The 26,818-nt window shown below is 45.9% G+C and overlaps 1 protein-coding gene across 2 annotated transcripts in view; it reads right to left on the bottom strand.

Moving 5' to 3' along the window:
- Positions 1-26,818, bottom strand: part of LOC115154309 (protein FAM222B) — a 50,566-nt gene that overhangs the window by 7,957 nt on the left and 15,791 nt on the right. For both annotated transcript variants that reach the window (XM_029700394.1, XM_029700395.1), the window contains exon 2: positions 6,061-6,188. In XM_029700394.1, coding sequence (XP_029556254.1) covers positions 6,061-6,142 — 82 coding nt within the window. In that variant the 5' untranslated portion in view covers positions 6,143-6,188. The remainder of the gene's footprint in view (positions 1-6,060; positions 6,189-26,818) is intronic.

Genomic DNA, 26,818 nt, shown 5'->3' with positions numbered 1-26,818 from the left:
ATAAAGGTCCCACAGTTGACAGTGCATATCAGAGCAAAAACCAAGCTATGAGGTTGAAGGAATTGTCCGTAGAACTCTGAGACAGGATTGTGTTGAGGCACAGATCTGGGGAAGGGTGGCAAAAAAAATCTGCAGCATTGAAGGTCCAAGAACACAGTGGTCTCCAGCATTCTTAAACTGAAGTAGTTTGGAACCACCAAGACTCTTCCTAGAGCTGGCCTCCTGGCCAAAATGAGTAATCGGGGGAGAGGAACAGTTACAGTTCCTCTGTGGAGAAGAACCTTCCAGAAGGACAACCATCTCTGCAGCACTCCACCAATCAGGCCTTTATGTTAGAGTGGCTGGACGGAAGCCACTCCTCAGTAAAAGGCACATGACAGGCACTTGGAGTTTGCCAAAAGGCACCTAAAGTACTCTCAGACCATGAGAAACAAGATTCTCTGGTCTGATGAAACCATGATTGAAGTCTTTAGCCTGAATGCCAAATGTCACGTCAGGAGGAAACATGGCACAATCCTACTATGAAGCATGGTGGTGGCAGCATCATGCTGTGGGGATGTTTTTGAGCGGCAGGGAGTGGGAGACTAGACAGGATTAAGGGAAAGATGAACGGAGCAAAGTACAGAGAGATCCCTGACGAAAGCCTGTTCCAGAGCGCTCAGGACCTGACTGGGGAGAAGGTTCAACTTCCAACAGGACAACAACCCTAAGCACACAGCCAAGACAACGCAGGAGTGGCTTCAGGACAAGCCTCTGAATGTCCTTGAGTGGCCCAGCCAGAGCAGACTTGAACCCGACCGAACATCTCTGGAGAGACCTGAAAATAGCTGTGCAGTGACGCTCCCCATACAAAGTGACAGGACTTGGGAGGATCTGCAGAGAAGAATGGGAGAAACTGCCCAAATACAGGTGTGACAAGCTTGTAGCGTCATACCCAGTAAGACGAGGCTGTAATCGCTGCCAAAGGTGCTTCAACAAAGTACTGAGTGAAGGGTCTGAATACTTATGCAAATGTTATATTTCAGTTTGTTATTTTTAATACATTTGCAAAAAAAAACGTTTTGCTTTGTCACTATGGGGTATTGTGTGTAGACTGATGTGAAAAAAACTATTTCATCCATTTTAGAATAAGGCTGTAACTTAACAAAATGTGGAAAAAGTCAAGGCGCTTGAATACTTTCCGAATGCACTGTACATTAGAGCATTTTGTTTTATTTTTAAAACCAACATTTTGCTTACGATGACCATAATCCATTACGTGCCTACTTGTCCGGTTTGTGTGTTTCTTTTATGCCTGCCATGTTAGGTTAGTGTGGGGAAGACATGGAGGGAGACAGAAGAATGTGTGATCAAGAGGGATAAGAGGGCAGTTGCTTCGTGAGTTCTCTCTACTTGAAAATACATGAACTAAGTGATTGATAGTTGCTATTCAGCAGTAATAAAAGTAAGCCTTATTTATTTTGAAGAACTATTAAAATAGTGATTTTGTCAGAAAGAATAGGCAGTAGCTCTAGAGATGAGATGACTTGAAATGAAATAATAAAGTAATCAAATAAAAATGGAATTTGTTCAATTAAAGTAATGTGAATAAATGATGGGCAGTCACTACCATCATGGGACTTTTACTGAATTGTTTTATTGTGTCGTTACAGCATTTTGCCCACATAATCCATAGTGCATTAAATGTTTAAAAAAATGATCGAAACCAAAATCTGTGAAGGTAAAAAATATAGAATCGAACCGAAACCAAACAGACCTCAAGAAGCACTAATCGCTCAGCATTATATAGCAACAATATCATTTAGGGTTAGCAATCTAGCTAATGTGTTTTGAGTTCCCACTTCCTCATGTGGGGAATTATGTAACATATAGCGTAAGCCAATATGTACAAAAATGCATCAATATACAGGCAAATTCATGTCTAAAGACTAAAATAAATCTGCCCATTCTGGATACAATTTTGACATTCTGCAAATCAAAATATCCATCATGCAGTCCCTGAACATGTCAGATGAAATAGCAAACTTATTTAATGTCTTACTTGGCACAATAGCAACACCCACCCGTAACACGCGCTCCAGCAGGTATATTTCACTGGTCATCCCCAAAGCCAACACCTCCTTTGGCCGCCTTTCCTTCCAGTTCTCTGCTGCCAATGACTGGAACGAATTGCAAAAATCAGTAAAGCTGGAGACATATCTCCCTTTAACTTTAAGCATCAGCTGTCAGAGCAGCTTACCGATCACTGCACCTGTACACAGCCAATCTGTAAATGGCACCTCATTCCCATATTGTTATTTATCTTCTTGCTCTTTTGCACCCCAGTATCTCTACTTGCACATCAATCACTCCAGTGTTAATGCTAAATTGTAATTATTTTGCCTCTATGGCCTATTTATTGCCTTACCTTTTGTACACACTGTACATAGATTTTTCTATTGTGTTATTGACTGTACGTTTGTTTATTCCATGTGTAACTCTGTTGTTTTTGTCGCACTGCTTTGCTTTATCTTGGCCAGGTCGCAGTTGTAAATGAGGACTTGTTCTCAACTGGCCTACCTGGTGAAATAAAATAAAATAAATAAAAACTGGAAAAGTAAGTCTAGAGCCCTGCCACTATTTGAAAGTAACTGTGCATAATGTGACAAATAAAATGTCTCTTTAGAGCGAAATGGGTCAATTTATGATACAACTTTTTGTTCATACCGCCCTGCTCTACTCTACACCTTAGTTCCTTTCAATAAGAATTTCTCAAGATACTGAATACATATTCCCCTTACCACTGATGACACTCCTCACCTTGGGGGTAAAAAATAACAGTCCCAAGTCCAACATGTTTCTTCACTTAACGTAAAAAATTATGTCAGAGAGAAAATGTGTTCTGTGGCATGTAGATAGCCTGGAGATTGATGGCCTGCTACATCACTAAAGAAGCCTTGTTAGACCCCGTGGCTCCGCGTGACCAACCAGGACCCCGTGGCTTCGCGTGACCAACCGGGACCCTGTGGCTCCGAGTGACCAACCAGGGCCGTGGCTCTGTGTGACCAACCAGGGCGCTGTAGACAGGACTCTGTCGCTCTGTGAGGTCAACCAGGGCCCTGTGTGACCAACCAGGGAGCTGTAGACAGGACGCTGTGGCTCTGTGTGACCAACCAGGGCGCTGTGGCTCTGTGTGACCAACCAGGGCCCTGTGGCTCTGTGTGACCAACCAGGGTCCTGTGGCTCTGTGTGACCAACCAGGGTGCTGTAGACAGGACCCTGTGGCTCTGCGAGACCAACCAGGACCCTGTGGCTCTGTGTGACCAACCAGGGCGCTGTAGACAGGACCCTGTGGCTCTGCGAGACCAACCAGGACCCTGTGGCTCTGTGTGACCAACCAGGGCGCTGTAGACAGGACCCTGTGGCTCTGTGTGACCAACCAGGGCGCTGTAGACAGGACCGTGTGGCTCTGTGTGACCAACCAGGGCGCTGTAGACAGGACCCTGTCACTCTGTGAGGCCAACCAGGACCCTGTGGCTCTGCGTGACCAACCAGGGCCCTGTGGCTCTGCGTGACCAACCAGGGCCCTGTGGCTCTGCGTGACCAACCAGGGCCCTGTGGCTCTGCGTGACCAACCAGGGCCCTGTGGCTCTGCGTGACCAACCAGGGCGCTGTAGACAGGAACCTGTGGCTCTGTGTGACCAACCAGGGCGCTGTGACTCTGTGTGACCAACCAGGGCGCTATAGACAGGACCCTTTGGCTCTGTGTGACAGTCCCTATTCTATGGGACAGATGCCTTAAGGCATCAGCATGCATCAGTACCAAACGAGTGTGTTCGCCTACTCCCTTAATACAAAGCCACAATAGTACTGTTTGTCCATTTTGAGATGCCGTAGCCAGTATACACCTACGCAAAATAGTCTGATTAATTCTAGGATAACTCAAGAAATATGTCATTAACTGATGTTTTTGCAGAGATCTTAGATGAAAAATTGCGTGACTAAGATGTTTGGTGCAGTAGTGCTCAATGAACAATTGTGCATGAAAACAAGTCGTCTCTCATTGAATGACAGACTTTATTGAAGAATTCCCTACTGTTGACCTATCCCGGCGAAGGGGGGTAGACTTCGTCTCCTGACTTTGGCTTGTCTCAAGAAAATGTTTTTGTGTGCCCAGACAGCCGAAAAAAACCTTACCCAAGTCCCAAACGAACAACAACGTCACACAATGTCACACAATGTCGTCATAATATATGCACAAACTGTTTCGGTTGGGAATCAGGTGGACGCCTTTAAACACACAAACAGCTCTGGATTCCAGATATCGTCATGGGAGCAGCTCCATAGGGAGCTCTGAGATGGGAAAGAGGCAGAAGAACAGGGGAGAACACATATTTATCAGTTGTTGTTTGAAAGGGGTGGTCTGAAGAAAGAATAAAACCCTTTTGAAATATCTCAGTTGGATTTTGATGTAACAACGCCTTCCTTATTATCAAGTCTAGCAGATGAAGAGGGGGATTCTTATGTGAGAAGATAATGAACAAGAACTAGTTTAGTGAGAAAGAGAACAATTCCACATCCACATTTCCTTCAGAATAGCTCCAATCAACAAAATGGATCACACCAGAATATCAGGGAGAAAAACAAATCCAACTTTTATTTTCAGCCCTTCTGCGCGTCACAGAACACAGCAGCAGTGGAGCAGGTGACAGACATAAGAAAGCCCACTCAGATTTACTTAATTTTTTTGAATTTTCGGAGTGGACCTTTTCAGAACCGTTCCACTGTACTCTGTCACATGCCTTCCTGCCAGAGTAGAGGGAACAAAACAACATGGCGGACGTTGGCACTTAGCGAGACACCCCCTCGCTCGGCACTGCTGTGCTCTTGGGGGTAGGCTGATTACAGTGATTCTTCCAATTAGTCTTGATGAGCCATAGTGACGGAGCAAGACAGACAGCGTTTTATAACACACAAAACTGCTGCAGAACTAGGTCAGACTGGGGCTGAGAGAGAAAGAGATTCCTCCAAGTATGAGGGGACATTCTCTAGAAATGTCTGTGCCTCAGGGAGATGTGTGAATCTAAATGAAGCTGGTCTGTTGGGGTGCTTATACCCTGGCTGGGTGGGTCTGATCAATAAAGTACATGACTGATTCAGAGGGGCTGGGTTAAATGTGGAAGACACATTTCAGTTGAATGCATTTAGTTAAACAACTAACTAGGTATCCCCTTCCCTTTATGATGTCATCTACGAGGTCCTGGATAGGAGATTTGAGAAGCTTTCTACAGGACTTTGCAGCAGTTCTGAGGAACCAAAAAGACTGGGAAAGACATGCATGTGTGTCTATTGTTCAACACAACATGTGTGTCCTGTTACTCATTTTAGGTTGTACATGTTGGGCACTGTAACCGTTATTTGATAGAAAACCATAGGAATCTATGAAGTGAATCCAATAACGGCAAACACCGAAACGATTTACAACTATTGACTGACACCTAATAATCCATATGGTGTGTGTGTGTATATGAGAGGTATGTTACATGTCCAGCGCCTCACCCCAGGGGAAGTGGGGTAGAGAGTTGGAGGGGTGGGGTTTTGTGGTGTCACATGTGGAGACAGGTGAGACTGTGTGAGAGAAGGGCATGTTGTTCACACACAAACATCCTGCTCAATGTGCTGGTGGCTGGCTGTTGACTGGCTGCCTGGTCCGCCTCGTTTCTCATCCTAACGAGATTGACTTCCTTATTATCACCGAAACGCATCCCTGTGGGAGACAGGTCTTTAGGGGGAGGACAGGAAGGACGTGCGAGAGAGGGAGGAAGGGGGCGAGCGCACAACGTTCTCTAGCAAGTTATTAGTACAGTCTCATCCCCTGACTTCTCCCTGAATTGTGATCTATTGTATTGGAGCAAAACACTTTCTTTCTTTCTCGGCCGTCTCTTTTGGTTTTGACACAAGGCTGTTACAGAGAACCAGGTCAGCACCCAGCAGCTCTGTTCATCTGATGTGGGGTGGGTGGGCAGAAGGATTTTAGCAACCTGGTGTGTGTGTGTAGGAGAGTAGAGTACAGACACTTACATTTCTGAAGTCCAGTGTTCATCTGCGTGTGTGAGAGAAGCTGGAGGGAGAGGTCACCTGGCCCTGGCAGGCAGGCCAGCATTTCACACAGACACTAATGCAACATGGGACACTGGGTCCTCCTCACACTACAGGGGGAGAGAGAGGGGAGGTCAGAACTCAGACATAACTGCTGGTCCACATATGCTACATGGAGAAAATACAGTAATAGTATAGAGCAGCACAGGGATGGCTAATATAACCCTCAGTTGTGAATCACTTCAATTATAACATCAAACAGCTAGCGGTAAAACATGGGGAAAATTCTGTCGATATGCATAGGCAGGTTGAAAATTACTCTTTCACAGTCACACCCCCCCCCTTGTGTTGGTAAGATGGTACAACCCTGCTGCTACCTGTGCATTGCCTCTACAAGACCTTAGCAGGAGGAATTAATTACCCTTATATGAATGAGTGTGTGTGTGTGTGTTTCACTCCACTCAAAGAAGCCACTCCAGAGAGCAGTAGCAGAAACATGGCAGTAAGTACCACATCAATCCAACGGTCCCCAACCAGGCCCCAGGAGGCTAGCGCTACAACGTAGCGTACATTTAAGGGACGTCAAACGCAGTAATAGAGACCAAACCGTATGAAAAATAAAAACAACAAGGTACTTTAAATAGTGAGAAGCTGTGTGTGAGAGAGGTTGCCACCGAGTAACAATCAGAGGTAACAGCAGCAGCAGAGAGAGAACAGCTTAATTGCAGTCTGCTTCACTTACAGTATTCAAAACACCACAGATGCTTGCTTAATCAGCACGGAAGGTCAGTCAGGGAGTAAATTAAGTCGACAGAGTGCGTTGCCCCGTGCCCTTCTCCTTTGCTGCCGCGTGGCATCAGAACAAACACCGGAGCACAGACAAAAACCACACACACACCGCGTTGTTATGAGGGAGGCAATTACCCACCAACAACCTTGGCACGGCCGTCTGCCGCAGGGTGGCGGCTTAAAAGCGCCTGTCCCCCGTAGAGGGGGGAGAGAGAGGAGGGGGTGAGATGAACTCTTTAAAAACACAGGCGCTGAAAAAGGTCAGGATGACAGCTCTTTTAAATCCTCCCAGCGAGGGGAAAGAAAACAAGCCTTAATGAAGCTGGCAGTTACACAGAGAGAGAGATACCCGAGACGGAGCTGTCTGTGCTGCACCTTGGGGTCTGGGTGGGGAGGTATGGGGTCGGAGGGTGGCTGGGCGGGGTGGCATGGGGAGGACAGTTGGGGCCTGTGGAAGGGTGGCTATGGGAGGAATGATGGGGGGGAGTGGGCGGTAGGAGTGCTCTCTCTCTTACTAGCACACAGATCTAAGGATTTGTCGCCATTTCGTTCTGTGCGGCCAAGGTGATGCGGCGGATTTCAGTGCCGGTCTTAAAGCCGCAAGGGAGATTTTCAGTTTTTTCTCTCTCAATTCATCTTAGTGCCAATGTTTCTCAACAAGGATAACAAGAATGTTTTCAAGAACACAAAGGCATTGGGGTGGAGGTAGTCAAACTCACATCAAATGCAGACATGTAGAATATAGATAGACGAGGAAGAGAGGGTTACCAGTCAAAGCAAGATCCCAATTTTCGATTGGTTTGTTTTATACACACCCAGAGGCATCTACCACACACACAATCATCCTCCCCCACAGCGCCCCTGAATGTCAGAAAACTGGGGAGCGCAGCAGCAAAGGTCAGCCTACGGTAATGCTCCAGCTGACACTCTGCTTTAGAGTCGTAGAGAGACTACAGCAAGAGATGATGAAACCAGACAGACGGGGCCCTGGCCTGACAGCCACCCAGTCACTATGATACATCCACTTCAAATACACATCAGACAGAAAATAAAACACAGGCTCTTTCAACAATACAAACACTCAGACAGTGCAGTAAGACTCTCTCTAGCACAGCTATGAAACATCAGATGCTGCAGCAGTGTTGTGTGTTTGTGGCTTCTGCTACTCCAACCGATTCCTAATTGCCCACAGGGTAAAATCCAGGTGGGTTAGATTGGTATGATGTGGACTTTACTCTGCAGTGACCCAGGCAGGCACCTGTACATCCAGTTGATTGCAATCCTTACTCGTCTTGCGTGTGAAGTATGTTTGTGGAGTCATGGCTCAGACTGATGCATGCACATTCACACGTACAACTTCAAGGCTTGTGTCATGTGTCAAATTGCTCCATTAAAAGCTAACTTTCCTCCATTTCTCAGGGGCAGAACAACTCTCCCATCTGTGGAGAAAAAACAGTGAGGGTGGAAGAGGAGAGGGCCATTTATAAAATGACACCAGCCAGCTATAAATCACGCCTCTGATTGCTTTGGTCAATACCTCCCCACGTCAGGGCAATCTCCCTTGGTTACACATTCAGGAGGAAGAGTAGGAAATGTACTATAGGGCAAATTTCTGAGAAAAACAACCCAATGCTTTAGGGGCTGAAAGAGACCGGGGTTCAGCTGTAGTGCAGCCTAAGGAAGGGGATAACTAGTGCATGCAAGTGTGTGTATGTGTGAGTGTGTGGTGTGTGAGTATGAGGCGTGTGAGGTGTGTGTGGTGTGTAAGTATGAGGCGTGTGAGTATGAGGCGTGTGAGGTGTGTGAGTATGAGGCGTGTGAGGTGTGTGAGTATGAGGTGTGTGTGGTGTGTGTGGTGTGTAAGTATGAGGCGTGTGAGTATGAGGCGTGTGAGGTGTGTGTGGTGTGTAAGTATGAGGCGTGTGAGTATGAGGCGTGTGAGGTGTGTAAGTATGAGGCGTGTGAGTATGAGGCGTGTGAGTATGAGGCGTGTGAGGCGTGTGAGTATGAGGCGTGAGGCGTGTGAGTATGAGGCGTGTGAGGCGTGTGAGTATGAGGCGTGTGAGGTGTGTGTGGTGTGTAAGTATGAGGCGTGTGAGTATGAGGCGTGTGAGGTGTGTGTGTATGAGGCGTGTGAGTATGAGGCGTGTGTGGTGTGTGAGTATGAGGCGTGTGAGTATGAGGCGTGTGAGTATGAGGCGTGTGAGTATGAGGCGTGTGAGTATGAGGCGTGTGAGTATGAGGCGTGTGAGTATGAGGCGTGTGAGTATGAGGCGTGTGTGGTGTGTGAGTATGAGGCGTGTGAGTATGAGGCGTGTGAGTATGAGGCGTGTGAGTATGAGGCGTGAGGCGTGTGAGTATGAGGCGTGTGAGGCGTGTGAGTATGAGGCGTGAGGCGTGTGAGTATGAGGCGTGTGAGGCGTGTGAGTATGAGGCGTGTGAGGTGTGTGTGGTGTGTAAGTATGAGGCGTGTGAGTATGAGGCGTGTGTGGTGTGTGAGTATGAGGCGTGTGTGGTGTGTGAGTATGAGGCGTGTGTGGTGTGTGAGTATGAGGCGTGTGAGGTGTGTAAGTATGAGGCGTGTGAGTATGAGGCGTGTGTGGTGTGTGAGTATGAGGCGTGTGTGGAGTGTGAGTATGAGGCGTGTGAGAATGAGGCGTGTGTGGTGTGTGTGTATGAGGCGTGTGAGGTGTGTAAGTATGAGGCGTGTGAGTATGAGGCGTGTGTGGAGTGTGAGTATGAGGCGTGTGAGTATGAGGCGTGGATGAGTATGAGGCGTGTGAGTATGAGGCGTGTGTGGTGTGTGTGTATGAGGCGTGTGAGTATGAGGCGTGTGAGTATGAGGCGTGTGTGAGTATGAGGCGTGTGAGTATGAGGCGTGTGAGTATGAGGCGTGTGAGTATGAGGCGTGTGAGTATGAGGCGTGTGAGTATGAGGCGTGTGAGTATGAGGCGTGTGTGGTGTGTGAGTATGAGGCGTGTGAGTATGAGGCGTGTGAGTATGAGGCGTGTGTGGTGTGTGAGTATGAGGCGTGTGAGTATGAGGCGTGTGAGTATGAGGCGTGTGAGTATGAGGCGTGTGTGAGTATGAGGCGTGTGTGAGTATGAGGCGTGTGAGTATGAGGCGTGTGAGTATGAGGCGTGTGAGTATGAGGCGTGTGTGGTGTGTGAGTATGAGGCGTGTGAGTATGAGGCGTGTGAGTATGAGGCGTGTGTGGTGTGTGAGTATGAGGCGTGTGAGTATGAGGCGTGTGAGTATGAGGCGTGTGTGGTGTGTGAGTATGAGGCGTGTGAGTATGAGGCGTGTGAGTATAAGGCGTGTGAGTATGAGGCGTGTGAGTATGAGGCGTGTGAGTATGAGGCGTGTGAGGCGTGTGAGTATGAGGCGTGTGAGGCGTGTGTGGTGTGTGTGTATGAGGCGTGTGAGTATGAGCCGTGTGAGGCGTGTGAGTATGAGGCGTGTGAGTATGAGGCGTGTGAGGCGTGTGAGTATGAGGCGTGTGAGGCGTGTGAGTATGAGGCGTGTGAGGCGTGTGAGTATGAGGCGTGCAAGTATGAGGTGTGTGTGGCGTGAAAATTAAGAGTTCAGCATCAAAATAAGCATCTCATTAGAAAAAATGCCTCCGTGTTACAAAAACAAGGTGAGAAGAAAACCCTGTTTGGTTGGTTGGTTGCATTAACAGCTAGTCCTTAGCAGTCTTTCCCAATTAAAGGCAAAAGCAATTAAGAAAGCTAAGCCTTTGTGTTGTTCCTTTGTTTGTGATAATGGCTGAGGGAGAAGGAGAGGAGAAAACAGAGCAGGCTGTGTGCTGCTGTTATCTAACTGTGTTTATCCTGAGGTTATAGTGTCCATAATAGAGCCAAGGAATAATCTTTTTGGGAGAAATTCATTGTATCCTTAGCATGTTGTGTGTGTGGATTCTACCAGGGAGAATGAAATGACTTTTCTTTTGCGAGTGAGGAGAGCTGAATGCCGGGGGAAAAGAAAGAGAAAATATTATATTTTTACCCTTGAATTCCAAACCAGAACATTCTAAATGAAAAAAAGACCTCGCCTGCTCTTGTGCATGTTACTCAGAACTGACTGTTCACATCAGTGTGGCCTTCATTAGCCCATCTGGGTTGTACAAACAGTACGGGCGGAACAGGATTTAATGAAACAATGCTGCTGCTAGCCCAGGGCCCACAGGCATGTAAGCCAGAGCTGTTCTGTTCCACTGTGTGCGTGTGTGTGTGTGTGTGTGTGTGTGTGTGTGTGTGTGTGTGTGTTCGACATTCTCACACAAAAGAGTTCCTGATGACTGTAGCAGATCCTGAGGTGTTTAGTCCTGGGCTGGGCTGGCTGACATTTATATTTTTCAACCATAGAGATGCCAGCCCTCATCAATCTGGAAATGTTATTTTTAACTAAAGATAATGTATGTGTATTTAAATGAGTGAGGGAGGGGAGAGAGAGACTGTGAGAAAGGAGAGAGAAAGAGTCAGTATGGTACAGTTTCCAAACAGGCAACACAAAAGGTGTCAAAAATCAAACTGTCAAACAAGGAAATTGCATTGGTGGTGTTGACAGAGAGAGAGCTACTCCGAGCTGAGGGGGAGGGTGGGAGTAACAGATTAACTGACACATCTCTAATTAAAGGTGAAGGGGGATGGAGGAGAGGAAGAGGAGCAGCAGCCAGCGAGCCAGACAGACAGACTCCACCTAAAATAGTGCTCAGTCTGCAATTGGTTAATCTCGGACTGTCCGAGTGTCACAGAGGAGGAGAAGTCTGTTTTACAGTTAGAGCAGAAGCTCTTAACATGACGAGATGTCATGACACGAAAGGGAGGGGGACAAAATGTATGAGCCCTGATCACCCCATTGGCCTCATCTTCACATTGTGTCAGTCTTTAACATCAGTGGCTCTCATCTTTAGCCTGAATGACAGCCTCTGGGCCTGCCCCTAGCCAGTCAGCCAACAGAGTACTGACTGGATCCTCATCCAGGCGGGTCACTAGAAACAGACGGTGATTTTGGACATCTGAAAAGACCCTGAGAACGTCGACTTATGACTTCCTCTGCGCTTTTAAAAAACGCTGCGCTACGGCAGTCCACAATGCTCTAGCAAGCCGTGAGAATACTATGAACACTGATGATACCCAGGGTGCCATTTTTTATTATTTTGTTTTAAACCTTCCCCAAACCATAGCTCTAACCACTCAGAATGAAGGGCTAAACTATTAACCATTTGAGTTGTTTCTGTTTTAACCAAGAGGAATTAACCCTGTAATCACATGGATGTAATGCATCAAAAATAGACATTCATCCATAATACGTTGAATTTCGAAGGGAAACTATGAGATCTTGTTGCCTCATCTAGCTGGGGGTGTGTCTGAAATGGCACCCTATCTCCTATTGGCCCTGGTCAAAACTAGTGTACTATATTGGGAATAGGCGGCCATTTCAGACACGTGGCTGCGTGGACTGGTAGAGTGAGTGACTATGAGTCAGGAGATATGACCTGGTGGTGTCCTGACCTGATCTCATCCCGAGGCTATAGTCATTACAACACACACCCACTGAAGGGCTGAAAGGAATGAGCGTGGGCCAGTAAGCCATGGACAGTCTAGTCCAGCCACTGGCTATTTCACACAACTCTAGTCTAGGGTACTCACTGTAATGACCACTCATGTCTTCTTGATGTGGGAGGTGAGAGACTGGAGTGTGTGTGTCTGTGTGTCCATGCTCAAAGTTAAGGCACTAGTCTGAAGAAGCCTACAGAGGTGCATGCATTGCATGCTGGCCTGGAATACCAATTTCCCTGGTCCCTTCTACTAGTGTCATTTGACGGATGTGTTTACACCAGATGTAAAATGTGTGGACGGCACTGCCAAAACAGAGCAGATCCAAACTGAAGGATGCCTGGCTACTTCTTTATTAACCCATCTATCTACTCTACATCCATCCACAGAGCAGACAGTCAGAGGGCTTGAGTGGACATGCCTCAGTGAGGGAAAAACCAACCGCTTCCAGAGATATGACAGTCTAAAAACAAACTAATGAAAAATCACAATGGTTGACATGCATTAAAAACCACAGCAAGATCTCTGGGCAGCGCTCTAGAGCTGTAGGTTTTTAAACACACCATCTAAAAGCCCTACATTTGATTTAGTCACACTCTAAATACACCTAGCGCTAAATCTGATTAAACACTCAGTTGCTTGCCTTTCAAATTAATCAGCCAGGGGAGTTTTATAAAAACAGCAGTGGCAAGGATCTGTGGCGGCCATTACTCTTCCTGCTCTGCAATTAACAGAGTAGCACTTGGCAGGGTTTAGAGCGGAGTATGTGAGTGGAGTTGAGCGGTTGGAAATTCCCCTCATCGCTCAGGGAGAGTTCTTTCCCCCGCTCCAAATTCAATCCATACATTTTTTTGTTTAAAAGGAACATTTAAACAAACACTCCATGTACTTTTGTGACTATGTACGATTTGGTTTTGAAGTAGGTTATTGTAAGAAGCGCTCAACAGTTCAACAACTTGTCGTAGGCTTATTAAACAAGGACCTACCTGATAAGAAGCCGGTGTGTTAAAAAACAAATGGCCTTCTCTCTAATTTATTGATGATCAGATATTTCAGTTGTAAGTGTTGATGTTGTGCAATTAAACTTATACTCCTCTTTTTTTTAAACAACAGCCAACATAGAAATCAAAATGTCTCCGGTACTGTTGTATGGGCTCATTCGTTGTCTTGCCATCAATGCCACAGATTGTGACACCCAGCTGTGACACCCCATTGGAGCGGGAGAGAAGGCCAACTGCAAAACATTTTTTAATCTGCTCCACATTCATACCAAATTACGGACGCTCCGCTCCTCGCTCCACTCCACTCACATCCTCTGGATTGGAGCAGCCCTGGTCTGCAACTGTTCAAACACAGATTGGCGGATGACAGATGCTGCTGAGAGAGAGAGACTTGCATGCCACGGGAGAGGAGAGTCCCTACTCTACAGTATACCCTCTCGGGGTAGGCTAACCAGACTACAGCTCTGAGAAAGGCCTAGTCGTCCTCATACAAGAGCAACATTATCCCTTTTCTATCTTTCTAAATCCCACAGAGTTTTGGTTTTTATCAAAAGGAGACAACAATGCAGCCAGACAGTCACATGTTGAGTTGACTGACACCTATACCAAGCTATGTACTGTTTGTAACAGCACTACTGCAGATATAACGATTCTACATCTGCAGATAGCACATTGCAAAATTCAGGTGAAATTCACAGGTTTTCCAGAAATCCTAGTAGGAGGTTTCCCAGATGTCCTGCATAATTCCTCCTGATTCCAGTAATCTTCAAAACTGGGATTTCTGGAAAACCTGGGAAAGTTACTGAACATTTTACAACCCTATACATTGACGAGCCGTACCAGAGAAAAGAGGGAGGGAGTGAGTGAGCAGGGTCGGCAGGGTGGGTTAATGTGAGAATCCTGCCTGGTGTCTGTGGGTTGTAAATCAGCAGGAGGCTGTGATGCCCCTGAAGGGACACTAGAGTTTCAGAAGCACTAATATTTCAGTCATGGTGTGGGCCTGCCTCTGAGAAACATACCACATAGCCAGTTAGGCAAAGAATTACAGCTACGCCCAGGGTAAAATTCTCAGCAATACCATCTTGAATATGTGTGTGTGTGTGTGAGCGCTTTGAAATGTGTGCGTGTTATTTATATTTAAGTAACTTAGCAGATGCTCTTATCCAGAGCGACTTACAGGAGCGAAATAGGGCTAAGTGCCTTGCTCAAGGGCACCAGCAGATTTTCCATCTACGTTGTAGGCTCGGGGAGTCGAACCAGCAACCTTTTGGTTACTTGCCCAACACTCTTAACCGCTAGGCTACCTGCCTGATATGCGAGTGAATGTGGTGGAAAATGTGTACGTACTGTGTAGCCTGATTCAAAAACTGTGTGTCTCTGCCTCAAAATGTGTGTGAGTAAGTCTAAAATATGTGTTTGATTGAGTGCACACTGCACAAGCAGGAGCAGAGAGGAGAGGGGGCCAGATGCCAGCGTTATGAGTTTTCTGACCTGTCAGACCTTGGAAAAACTGTTTAATACCAGCCAGCACCTTCCCCCATGGCCCCACAGATTGACCCAGCCCAAACACGACTGTGCAGCCCAGCCTCTCCATTATGGTTAAGTCTCAAATGGGCTTGAATCAGTCTGTCCAAAAGGGCACCCTATTCCCTATATAGTGCACTCTCTTTGACCCAATGGGCCCGGGTCAAAGCTAGTGCACTTTATAAAGGCATAGTGTTCCCTTTCAGACCCAGCATGAGTGTGTGTGGACAGAGCAGAGCTAATGCACAACAGCATTGTTCCAGGCGGACTGGCGCAGCAGCATAGAGAAATTAAGATGGAGTGGCTTGATTTCATATGTGAGCAGGTGCATCCATTTTGTGCTGCTCTTCCCCCCCACCTCCTCTGCCTCTCTCTGTCAAGCGCTTATCAGAAATTGGACACCCCAGTGACAAATTGAGCCTACGATTAAAGGGAGAAAGAGGAAAGCTTTTAAAGTGCTGCTGATTGGGATCCCAGGTTGCCCTCACGTAGGAATCAGAGATGGGGTGGTGTGTGTGCACACGTAGAACAGTGGCTCCTGACACCCCCCCTCTCTCCAGGTGTTCCTACGGCTCACATTTCTGCTCTGAATGCTCAGCAAACAGATCCAAATCAATGCAGCTGTTCCAGACGGATGGACAGGCGGGCACACACACTCACCACACACAGCCCCCCTAGCCAGCTGTAAGATGAGCCTTGATCAGCATAATGACTCCCTGCATGACCAGTGTGATTTCCCATTCCCTCTCCGAGTGAGAGTCCGGGGTGCGTTCAGCAGGGCACATTGTAGCGGAACGTTCAGATGGAAATATGTTATGTAGAACAAACATGCCGCTATAAGAATAAGAAATCATTTAGTCTCTATGCATAACATTTCTATTTGTGGAGAGGAGAGGTAGGAGAGGAGGGGAGGAAAAGAGGGGACAGGAGGACTCGGGCATAGGCAGCCACAGCACCAGGGTGTCAGGCAGCTTGATGTAGGAGGAGGGTCAAAGCAGCTCCAGTAGTCTGAGCTGTGGGAGAGCTAAGGCCATTAAATCATCCTAAAAGGACTTAACACACAAACCACAAGGCAGGCAGGCAGGCAGTGTTACACAGCCAACCACAGCACTGACCAGAGGAACGCTGCCCTCAGCCTGGCTAGGACATTTATCCACAGTGCCATTAAACTATACCGACCTCACATAGCCTAAATACACACAGACACAGTCAGGTATGCACACCAAAATGTGGTGAGAGGCCTGCCATGCCCTCCCTGTATGCCTGACCCTTTTCCCTGTATGTAATGGATTTCCTGGTCGATACAACCCAAAAGGTGAAACAATTATATTTTCTGTCCATGTACAGCAGCAGGTAAGGTCAGCTCAATGGCAGCGCTGACATTCAGCCTGGGCCCCACAGAGAGCCAGAGCCTCTCACACAGGGCCTGTCTGGGATAAAAGAGATCATTCTCACTGGCCCAGAGTTTCTAAAAGGTGTGTCGCTAGGAGCAGAGAGAGCAGCGGACATTTGGGATCCCTTCATCTCCTGTCTGCCTGTGTGTGCGTGCGCGCGACTGCATGCCACCCACCCAGACAGGCGCCATCCCCAGCCCCTGTCCAGCCAGCCGCTTTCTCAAAGGGGAGCCAGGCAAACACAGGGCCGGCATGGCAAACACAGGGCCGGCATGGCAAACACAGGGCCGGCATGGCAAACACAGGGCCGGCATGGCAAACACAGGGCCGGCATGGCATGGCAAACACAGGGCCGGCATGGCAAACATCTCAACCCTGTGTTAGCCTGGGAACATCTGGCCCTCCCAGGCTCAGAGCGGCAGCACCGGTCAAAGCACACCGCACTGTCCATCTATCTAAAGCACACCACAGAGTCTGTCTGTCTCCTGCCTCTCTGCTCTTGCCACTCACTGGGAGAGGAGGGAGAGGATGGTGGGGAGGAAGCATGGTCTGCATGGCAAATACCTGATTGTAAAAAACAGATTCATATTTATTGATATATTATTCTGAAAGAACTTGGCCTACGCCGGTTATGGTTAGAAAGAGCAACACACGCACACAGATAGTCACACATACATTCTTGCATCATGCCCTCTCCAACTACCTAACTCACACAGCCACCTTTCCCCTAGCTGTCCGATGGTTAAAGACTGATGAGGCCCGCTCAAAGGTCTATGCAATTGAACCCAACATTAATGTACCCAGCAGCAAATTATTCTCCATCGACCCGCTTTCCTCTGCAATAAGGCTGGAGGCATCCATCAGGCTGAGATAGCAGACAGCAGACATGGGCTGAAGGAGGAGGGGACTTTGGATGGAGCAGATTAATGATGAATGGATCTCAGATATGGCTTGGCTAGAACCGCCCAGACCCGACCAGGGCGTCTCAGAGGACATATGACCTTTAACAAAGTCGACATGAAGTGAACACCACCACACAAACGACATAATATTCATGTGCCTTATATAGGCCTACAGCAGGCGTCTTCAACCTTTTCTTGCCCAGGGACCCACGCTCAGGCAAACCGGCAACCCAGAGACCCCCATCATGTTAGTACATCTTGTCTTATCGTCAGAAGAAATCAACATTTTAAAATGAATAGATTTGGTCGTTTTTCATTATTTTGACCTCCCCACAGTATAATTAGAAGAGGAAGTGTAAACTAACAGTCTATTAGCTAGAAAGGTAACTCCAAACACATATTTGCTAAGAGCAGCTGTTTAGCTGGTTACACAAAGGTTAGCCATGTGTTGGTAAAAATGTATGTCCATGTCAAGAAAGCTTACCAGCAGCACTTGCCTCACTGGTGGCTTATTCACGGGTGCTTTTTCGAAGCATATGTCAGACACTCCACTGTGTGTAATTGGCTCCAATGAGTGTCATTTTCTAAATATTTGGAGTTGAGAAATAAAGTTGACATTATTAGAAATCAGATATTCTCCGCTTTTCTACTGAAGGTATGCAACTCAAAATGTTTTTATTCTGTTGTTGCTAGCAATATTCATAAAAACGTTGGAATTTGTTAAATGTATTTTTGCAGAACCCCTGCAATACATGGGGGCGCAGACCTCCGGACGAATAGCCCTGGCCTACAGGACAGTGTGTACCAGGCTTCTGTAAAGTCAATCTGCCTCAGTCGTCATGAACACCATCTGACCTGACACTAATACACACCAGATTATACAGGACTGTGTAAACCTATGCAAAGTCAATCGGCTGATGATGTGCACCACTATTTAGCAAATATTAGACATGGCTTGCTCTAGCCATCCCATCACTATTACAGCTGTGCTGGCCTGGCCCTCTCCCCACCCTGAGACCTTCAGGTCTGCTAGCCAGGGCCCTTTTGGATTTCTAAAGAGCAGACCCATTGGCCCCCCACACACACTACACTGAGGTAGAGGGGGTAGAGAAATAGATGGGGGGGAGAGATAGACAGATGGGATGGGTGGTACTGTGGGTAAATGTAAAATAATCCTCAGGGCAGGGTGTGGATTGTTGAGCAGTTATACCCTGTTCTGTTCCCTCTCTGTCACATGGGAAAGGCAGGCAGCAGGCAGTGATACAGGTGATTTAGTGAGGAGTGATTTAGCAGGGTGGCTTACACAGCCTGCTGGCCTTAGATCCATATGGATGTCTAGTCTGTTGCTATCCGTTCAGCTGGAGCACTGAATAATGGGGAAGCAGCTGCCTATGTCCAAACAGTAAAAATAAATAACAATAATAAAGTGTTAACTTAAATGATATAAAGTATGTAGAAAAGATAATGGAAGTACAAACAACTAAGGGAGAATCAAAAATTCCCCAAATGATGCATTCAGGAGTATTTTTGTCATGGCATGCGGCCCCACAGATTTTGTTTTAATGTTTGAGTCACTCTGATAGCATAAGTCATGGCAAAATGTGTAGATTTGAAGGAAATATGCTTTAAAACTGCACATTTTTCTCTTCAGCACATGGCAAAATGTGTAGAATTGTAGAAAATGGCTTTAAAAAAGCTACACTGGGCCTCACAAGTGGCGCAGCGGTCTAAGACAATGCATCACAGTGTTGCGGTGTCACTACAGCCTGGGGTTCAATCCCAGGCGGTGTCATTACTGGCCGTGACCGGGAGTCCCATAGGGCGGCGCTAAATTGGCCCAGATTCGTCCGGTTAGGTGAGGGTTTGGCTGGGGGAGCTTTACTTGGCTCATCGCACTCTAGCAACTTTTTGTGGGTGACTTTTTGCAGGCTGACTTCAGTCATCATTTGAATGGTGTTTCCTCTGACACATTTGTGCGGCTGGCTTCCGGGTTAAGCGAGTGAGTGTTAAGAAGCGCGGTTTGGCGGGTCATATTTCGTAGTACCCATGACTCGACCCTTGCCTCTCCCGAGCCCGTTGGGGAGTTGCAGCGATGAGACAAGATCATAATCACAAAAGTTGGGAGATAATTACAACAACAAAAAATTATAAAACATCTACTCTGCGGCCAACAGGAAGGCTCCATTGGGCACGCTCACCACCTAAGCCCCATTTTGATCCAGAAAAAAACCCTGGGAAGGAAAGAAGGAAAAAACATGATTTGTACCAGGGAAAGAGCACAGGCAATGGTCAAATAGAATCCACATAAAGAAACAATATTATACGTTATAGGTCAGGGTGTAATATTCTATTTCTCATAGTAAAATGGCATTTGATGGCAAGTTAGAACTTGAAATAACATGCAGCGTCTTTAAAACTCAGAACATACCAATTATAGATGCAGTGAATGAAACGGAGTGACAAATACATGACAAAACTTCTTTAAAGAGGGTCTGCAATTAATAGTTTGCCTAATTTCGGTTTATGTGACAAAACAAGCACTCAGAGTATAGAGAATCATTGTACCATCTAAACCGCTGTGAAATATATTTTTTACAAGCAAAAATATTGTATTTTCAGCTGGTGTACAAAACAGAAAGTAAAAGATGCAAAAAACCCTGAACCCTGGGCCTTTTGCATTTATGTTTTTATGGTGATTTTTTTTACATTAGTGGGAAAAAAACTATAAACATCCAAAGTGTGTGTGTGTGTGTGTGTGTGTGTGTGTGTGTGTATATATATTTTATTTATTTTTTACTTATATATATAAATAAAAGATTCAAAAAAACGAAATTTAAGAACGGGAAGCATAGAAATAGCGCACATAGAAGGGATCTTCCACTTCTTATACTTGCTTTCGATATGAATTTGGTTGGATCGCCCAAAAAGTTACATTTTGCAGCTTTAATCTGCATGCCTCATCTAACAACAAGAGAGAGTGCTGCTGGTATTCAAACGCGATGGAGTGTTTTGTTTATGTGTGTGTGTTTGATTATCTTAGGAAGCAGTGAGGCCGTGGCCCTTTGCTCTAAAAGCCTGGCCCAGGCTGAGTTGAATGGGTTCAGCCCAGGCTGAGTTGAATGGGTTCAGCCCAGCGCTTCACACAGCCAAGACTAATCCCTTGAAATCCACAAAATGTTTAACTGTTTGATTAACCCCAAACATCAAATTGTGCATTTCATTTATTAGTTAATCTAGCTGCAGTATGTGAGTAGTGATACAGTATGTGAGTGGTGATACAGTGTGTGAGTGTGAGAGAGAGCGTAAGTGAGTGAATGAGTGAGAGAAGCGGGCTGTAAAACAGTCCAGTCGGGAGAAATGTGGAGAAGAAGCCAAAAGGACAGGTTTGTTGTTCAAGCTACTATTTGCCAAAATGCACATGCGAGAGTTCTTCCTAAACCAGCTGTCGCTAGCAAATAGCAATCAAAGTCCATTCCTTCAGAGAAGAAAAGAGCAGACACACTGGGTAGCAGTAGAAAGTCAGTCAACAGTCCCATCATGGTTTAGCTCATACATACCACAGTGGTATGACGCTTCCTGCTGGCTTCATGTGAGTAGTAGGGAATTTAAACCAGGCACTCCTCCCTGAGTGGAAAGGTTGCCAGAAATATTAACCCAGCTTCCTTTAATAGCACCTGACAAGAGGTTAAATCACACATACAGGCAGCTAGGCTAAACTGAATTCTCACAGTAATTAGATCAGGAATATGACTGTCTTTTTCCCTTTCTGCGTTCACAATGCCGTTGATAAAAGCCCTAATGATTGTGTGAGTGGTGTGTGTGTGTGTGTGTTGGCTAAATCAAAATCTCCCTATAGGACAGGAGCCTGTCAGGCCTAATTTTTCCCTCTATATAAAAGTAAAAACAGACACACAGTGGAGTGGGACTATCAATGTTTGACACAAAGCAGGCCTAACTAAAGACAACAAAATGTTAAGGAGAAAAAGCTATGTATCAACTTCACACCATGAAAATAAACTGGGGCAAGAGTTAGGCCTACTATCAAAAAGACAGAAGACAAACTTATCTTTTCTTTTTGTCTGCCTTAGGACTGGGCCTGCACCATGTCTAACCTGTGTGTGTGTGTGTGTGTGTGTGTGTGTGTACCTGTGTGTGTGTAGCCTACACAATAATGGAGATGGATGAGAGATGGTGGTGGACTGGTGGTGAGGGAGAGGAGACAGCAATTGACATTTTGAATTTTCTTCAGTATAGCTGTGAAACACATCCCTGTGGAGTGAGATACTGCCTATCTGCTCTCCTCTATCCCTCCATCCCCGGTCGGCTGGTGGGGTTGGTGTTGCTGGGTTTCAGCAGCACCTGGTCCCTGATGGGGTGAGTGCAGGGGGCTATTTACTATTAATTACAGAAAGCTGACACGCCGGCCAACGAGACCCTGGGACGTCAAATACAGGAAGACGGATGATTCCCTGTGACTGAGCACACACGCACAACTGAGCACACCATACACTCATTCAGGCTTGCTCAAGCACTTTAAAACATGGCCCCAGCCTTTCAGATTCCAACCCCAGTGAGCCTCCATCTCAATTCACCGCATTCCGCTGCTGAATGATGTGAAAGTACTTACTTCTTTTCTAGGGCCATTTTATAAACATGGGTAATACAAAAAGGTTGTGCAGTGGCCGCTATGCAGCTACAAGTTTACATTTCTCTGCTCTAATTCAAAGCTTCCTTTGTAAACAACCCCCTTTGTGAGTAAATAGGCCACACATACACGGCGGAGGTAATGGACAATTTCATAACTCGCTCCAGAACTCAGCAGCCGCACACAAAGAAGGGAAATGGCAAGAGATATGTCAATCATCGATTGCTGAAAGATGTCAGACAAAAGGAGTCAAAACAAAGTTACTGCCTTTTTTCCCCCGTGGCATGTTCTGTGTCACTCCCCAACTCCTCAAAATAAATGGGGTCACTGACAAGAGACTCTCACAAGAGGTCTGAACCCATCTTAACCATTTTACAGGTGGCATTATGCTGCTAAAACAGGAAGCAAAAGCCCTTTCAAAAGGATCTAGGCCCAGGGCCTAGCTACAAGGCTAAAATGCTGCTCTCTATAGCCCAGTCCTATCTGTGAAGACCATTTAAGCTACACAAAAAGTGGCTCATATGCATGGTGGTTAGTCAGGAAAATGTAATCTAGCCTAACCTTCTCAAAGGCAATACAACTCTAAACTAAAAGAGTGAAACATTGCATATTGAGAAACACATCACATAATGATTTGTTATGCCCAGTTAAGCTGCTCATTGCAAGAGATAAAGCAGATGATCTAAAACATTTTCTAATATGGAAACGACACCACTTGAATACAATCGAATTGCTTGCCTCGATTTGAATTCAAATAAATTGAACAGATTCGTAGTTTCCTGGGTCATTTCCCTGGCTGGCATTTCTGGTAGTCATGTCATGTTGCTACTGCTTAGCCTGGCAGACTACATCAACACTGACCACCTATGAACTGTAATTACAGCAAGCCAAATTCCATCCCACAGAAACACAATCATCATCATCCCTGCACTGTACATTCAAGAAAATGCAGCTAGCTGAAAAGGACAAATACATGGGACTAGAGGAGATATAAACAACACAAGCTGAACAGGTTTGAGCATAGCACGGAGTAGCACCCTTGTTTACCACATCTATAGGGCCTACTACTAGTGCAGTGCATTTCACCCCAGTGCTCATTTCAGGCAGTAGCCCAATTCAGCATGCAGTGCAGAGCAGACAGAGGCACTAGCTGCTAAAGCCACCAGTCTATGTACAGAAGGTTCAGTCGCTGACTGGGTTCTGGTGTTTGGACACTGCAGATGTCAGACAGAACACAACGCCTGTCTGGAATAGCAATTCAGCTCAGTGCATCTACAGAGGGACTTGTTTAAAGTGGAGTTTGGATGAAAAGAGACAGTTGGTTTTCACTGCTCAGTCTGACTGACAACCATTGCTAGTACTGCAACTTTTACATGGTTGTATTTCCTTAAGCCTGGCTGCTATGGCTGCTTTCCTCATATAAGCGAGAAAGAGAATGACATTTTTTTTTTTTTTGGACAAAGGGCTTGCCGATATGGCCTTAAAATCATATCAAGATTTTTTTTTTTAATGTATGGGCGATTCACAAAATACACTACATGAACAAAAGTAAGTGGACACCACAATCATGGGCATCAATACAGAGTTGGTCCTCCCTTTGCTGCTATAACAGCCTCCAATCTTCTGGGAAGGCTTTCAATTAGATGTGGAAACATTGCTGCGGAGATTTGCTTCCATTCAGCCACAAGAGCATTAGTGAGGTCGGGCACTGATGTTGGGCGATTAGGCATGGCTCGCAGTCGACGTTCCAATTCATCCCAAAGGTGTCCGATTGGGTCGAGGTCAGGGCTCTGTGCAGGCCAGTCAAGTTCTTCCACACCGATCTCGACAAATCAACTCTGTATGGACATTGCTTTGTGCACTGGGGCATTGTCATGCAGAAATAAGAAAGGGCCTTCCCCAAACTGTTGCAACAAAGTTGGAAGCACAGAATCATCTAGAATGTCATGGATGCTGTAGCGATGGAACTAAGGGGCCTAGCCTGAACTGTGAAAAACAGCCCCAGAACATTATTCCTCCTCTACCAAACTTTACAGTTGGCACTATGCATTGGGGCAGGTAGCGTTCTCCTGGCATCCGCCAATCCCAGATTCGCCCATCGAACTGCCAGATGGTGAAGTGTGATTCATCAGTCCAGAGAACATATTTCCACTGCTCCAGAGTCCAATGGCAGCAAACTTTACACCACTACAGCGACGCTTGGAATTGCACACGGTGATCTTAAGCTTGTGTGCGGCCGCTCGGCCATGTAAACTCATTTCATGATGCTCCAGAGGTAGTTTGGAACTCGGTAGTGAGTGTTGCAACCGAGGACAGACGATTTTTACACGCTAAACACTTCAGCACTCTGCGGTCCTGTTCTGTGAGCTTGGGTGGCTTGCCACTTCGTGGCTGAGCCGTTGTTGCTCCTAGACGTTTCCACTTCACAATAACAGCACAGTTGACCAGGGAAGCTTTAGCAGGTCAGATGAATTCAGGGATTTTGAAGTTATACCTAGTCTAAATATATGCCTTCCACAACCATAATACCAACTAATAACTAAATGATTTTATCAAACGTGCTTTTTTTTGTTGCAATAATCAACGGTCTGGCTTTCAAATCTATGAAAATGCCCTTTTTTGCTACAAGTTTAACTAGAACTATGCATAATGCACATTCACTAATAATGATTAACTTCTTGTAGCAGGCAATAGGCTATAGAAAATGAACACATATCTAATCAACAATCTCTCAAGCCCACGTGCTAGAGATTATATTTCAAGTTTAGCCAACTTGGATCTATTTGCTAGCCAACAAGGTAGAACAGTTGAATTGTTATGAACACACCTTTCTGTCTGTCTCCAACTGTTTGAACAGCATGCTAGCCTGTCCACTTTGTTCAGATGTTGAAATCAAGTGGCCTACCTTATTTCTCCGAATGAGAACAAGCTGCCAATTCCTTAAATAAAAGTGTTTTATGCTTATTACACATTTCTAAAACACAAACTAGACCGCTAGTATAATAGTCTTTGGCTAAAATGCTGCTAGCAGAACGTGGTACCCCAATGCAGCGCATCACAAACTGAACATTCATTTTCCAGAATCAATGTTTATTGATACTCCTGTTTTAGTAGTGTCTGCTCTGCTCGCAATTTGAGGAGTTGAGGCATAAAAAGGGTATCATTAGAAAGGTTAACTTCTCCTCTATTACAGTAAAATAACATATCAATGTGTTTCGGTGTCCATATGACCCATTCTGTTGGACCTAACCTCAAATAGCGAGTCGAAACCGCTCGTCAGAGGAAGATTTGATCTCGCAACATTGATGGCGTTTGAGGCAGGGGGAGGGGCTTCGTGTGTGTGTGTGTAAACCATAGAGGAAGAAGCAAGAGGTTTCACTCTCGCTAAAATCTGCCCAAAATAAGGCCAATGCGTTTCTATGGGCTTATTTGGACCTAAGCTTGTCGCCTGCCTTCCCGCCTTTGGAACAACGACTCCCATTGTTAGGGCGGAGACGTGCATCTGGTCATTATATACTGATCTCTGGTGTAAATGGGAAGGTGCAAACAGCACAGAGGAGCGAAAGAGTCGAGTCCAAAAATACAACACGAGAACAAGCAGACAATGACTCATAAAAAAAGAAAAATAACAAAACCTTGATTCTTGCGATAGACATTTGGAATATCGCGCTAAAAACCTAAATTTGAATTAATTCAATATATTGCCCAGCCCTAGTTGGACAAACATCCATTGAATGACATGTGCAAGATTAGACTGTGAAGATCAATTTACCCTTTCACAACAAAACCTCAGGTCCTTTTTATGACAGGAAGAATGTAATTTGGCCATTTCTCAAGGCATGGAGATACCATTCACTAATTGGCAACAATGGGCTCTAAGAGGATCAGAGGGTTAAGCTGTATAAAGGCCTCTATTCTGAGTGGCTCTCGCCAACACACACACACACACACACCACACACACACACACACACACACAAGCTTGAGAGGGGCTGCAGATGATAAACTAAGCAGGTCACATCGAAGTGCCATAGCACTGACCACCACTCACCTCTCCAGCTCTCTCGCTCTGCCTTGGCTGTCTCCACTGCACCCTCACCCAGCCCAGCACTCAGCACTGTGGACCTACATGCCTCTGCTGAGTTTCAGGCTGAGCCCCTGACTGCTCAATCAGGCCCACAGAAACACTAGCTCCCTGTCGGCTTAGATAACCGCTTTATCACTTAAGAGAACACGACGGCCATGATACACTAAGCTCTTTCATACTTTTAACTACGTCCAGGCCTAAGATTACAAAGAGCAACAACAAAAAATAATTTCTACTCATGCAAAACTTTCCACAGGCAGCGTTTTAGCTTCAAACAAAAACAACAGGAGAAACAAAAACATTGACCATGAAAAACATTGTTTTGTTCAGTTTATTTTCCTATTTAGAAATGATAGTGGATAGGATATAGGCCTAGCTCAATAGTGGTACACTACCTCAGTCTCTCATCAATGGAGTGATGACCAATGGAAATGGGTATTTGATATATGGCACACTAAAATTAGCATACCACACTGTCAAGGATGGGGATTAGGGACTAGGTAAATTAACCAATTACCCAAAGCCACCCTTAGACCTGAACAAATCCAAGCCAGTGTCACATTTCAGTAACTAAGCAGGCCTACACCAAATCACTTGCCTACACCAACTCAGACACTGAATTCAAGACCAGGATCACAGCCAGCCAGGTCAACTCAGTCTTTAGTGATTCATTAAAACAATAAAAATACTAAATTGATCATCAATATCAGGGCTTGGCGATATATAGTCTATTTTTTTGTGATATCGAATTGTAATCCAATTCCAATCATCGCTGCAACTTCCCAACGGGCCCAGGAGAGGTGAAGGTCGAGTCATGCTTCCTCCTAAACATGACGGCA

The sequence above is a fragment of the Salmo trutta genome, chromosome 19 (genome assembly GCF_901001165.1).
Source record: "Salmo trutta chromosome 19, fSalTru1.1, whole genome shotgun sequence".
NCBI classification, from domain to species: domain Eukaryota; kingdom Metazoa; phylum Chordata; class Actinopteri; order Salmoniformes; family Salmonidae; genus Salmo; species Salmo trutta.
The sequence above is the reverse complement of the archived record's forward strand: the minus strand, read 5'-3'. Positions and strand labels throughout refer to the sequence as shown.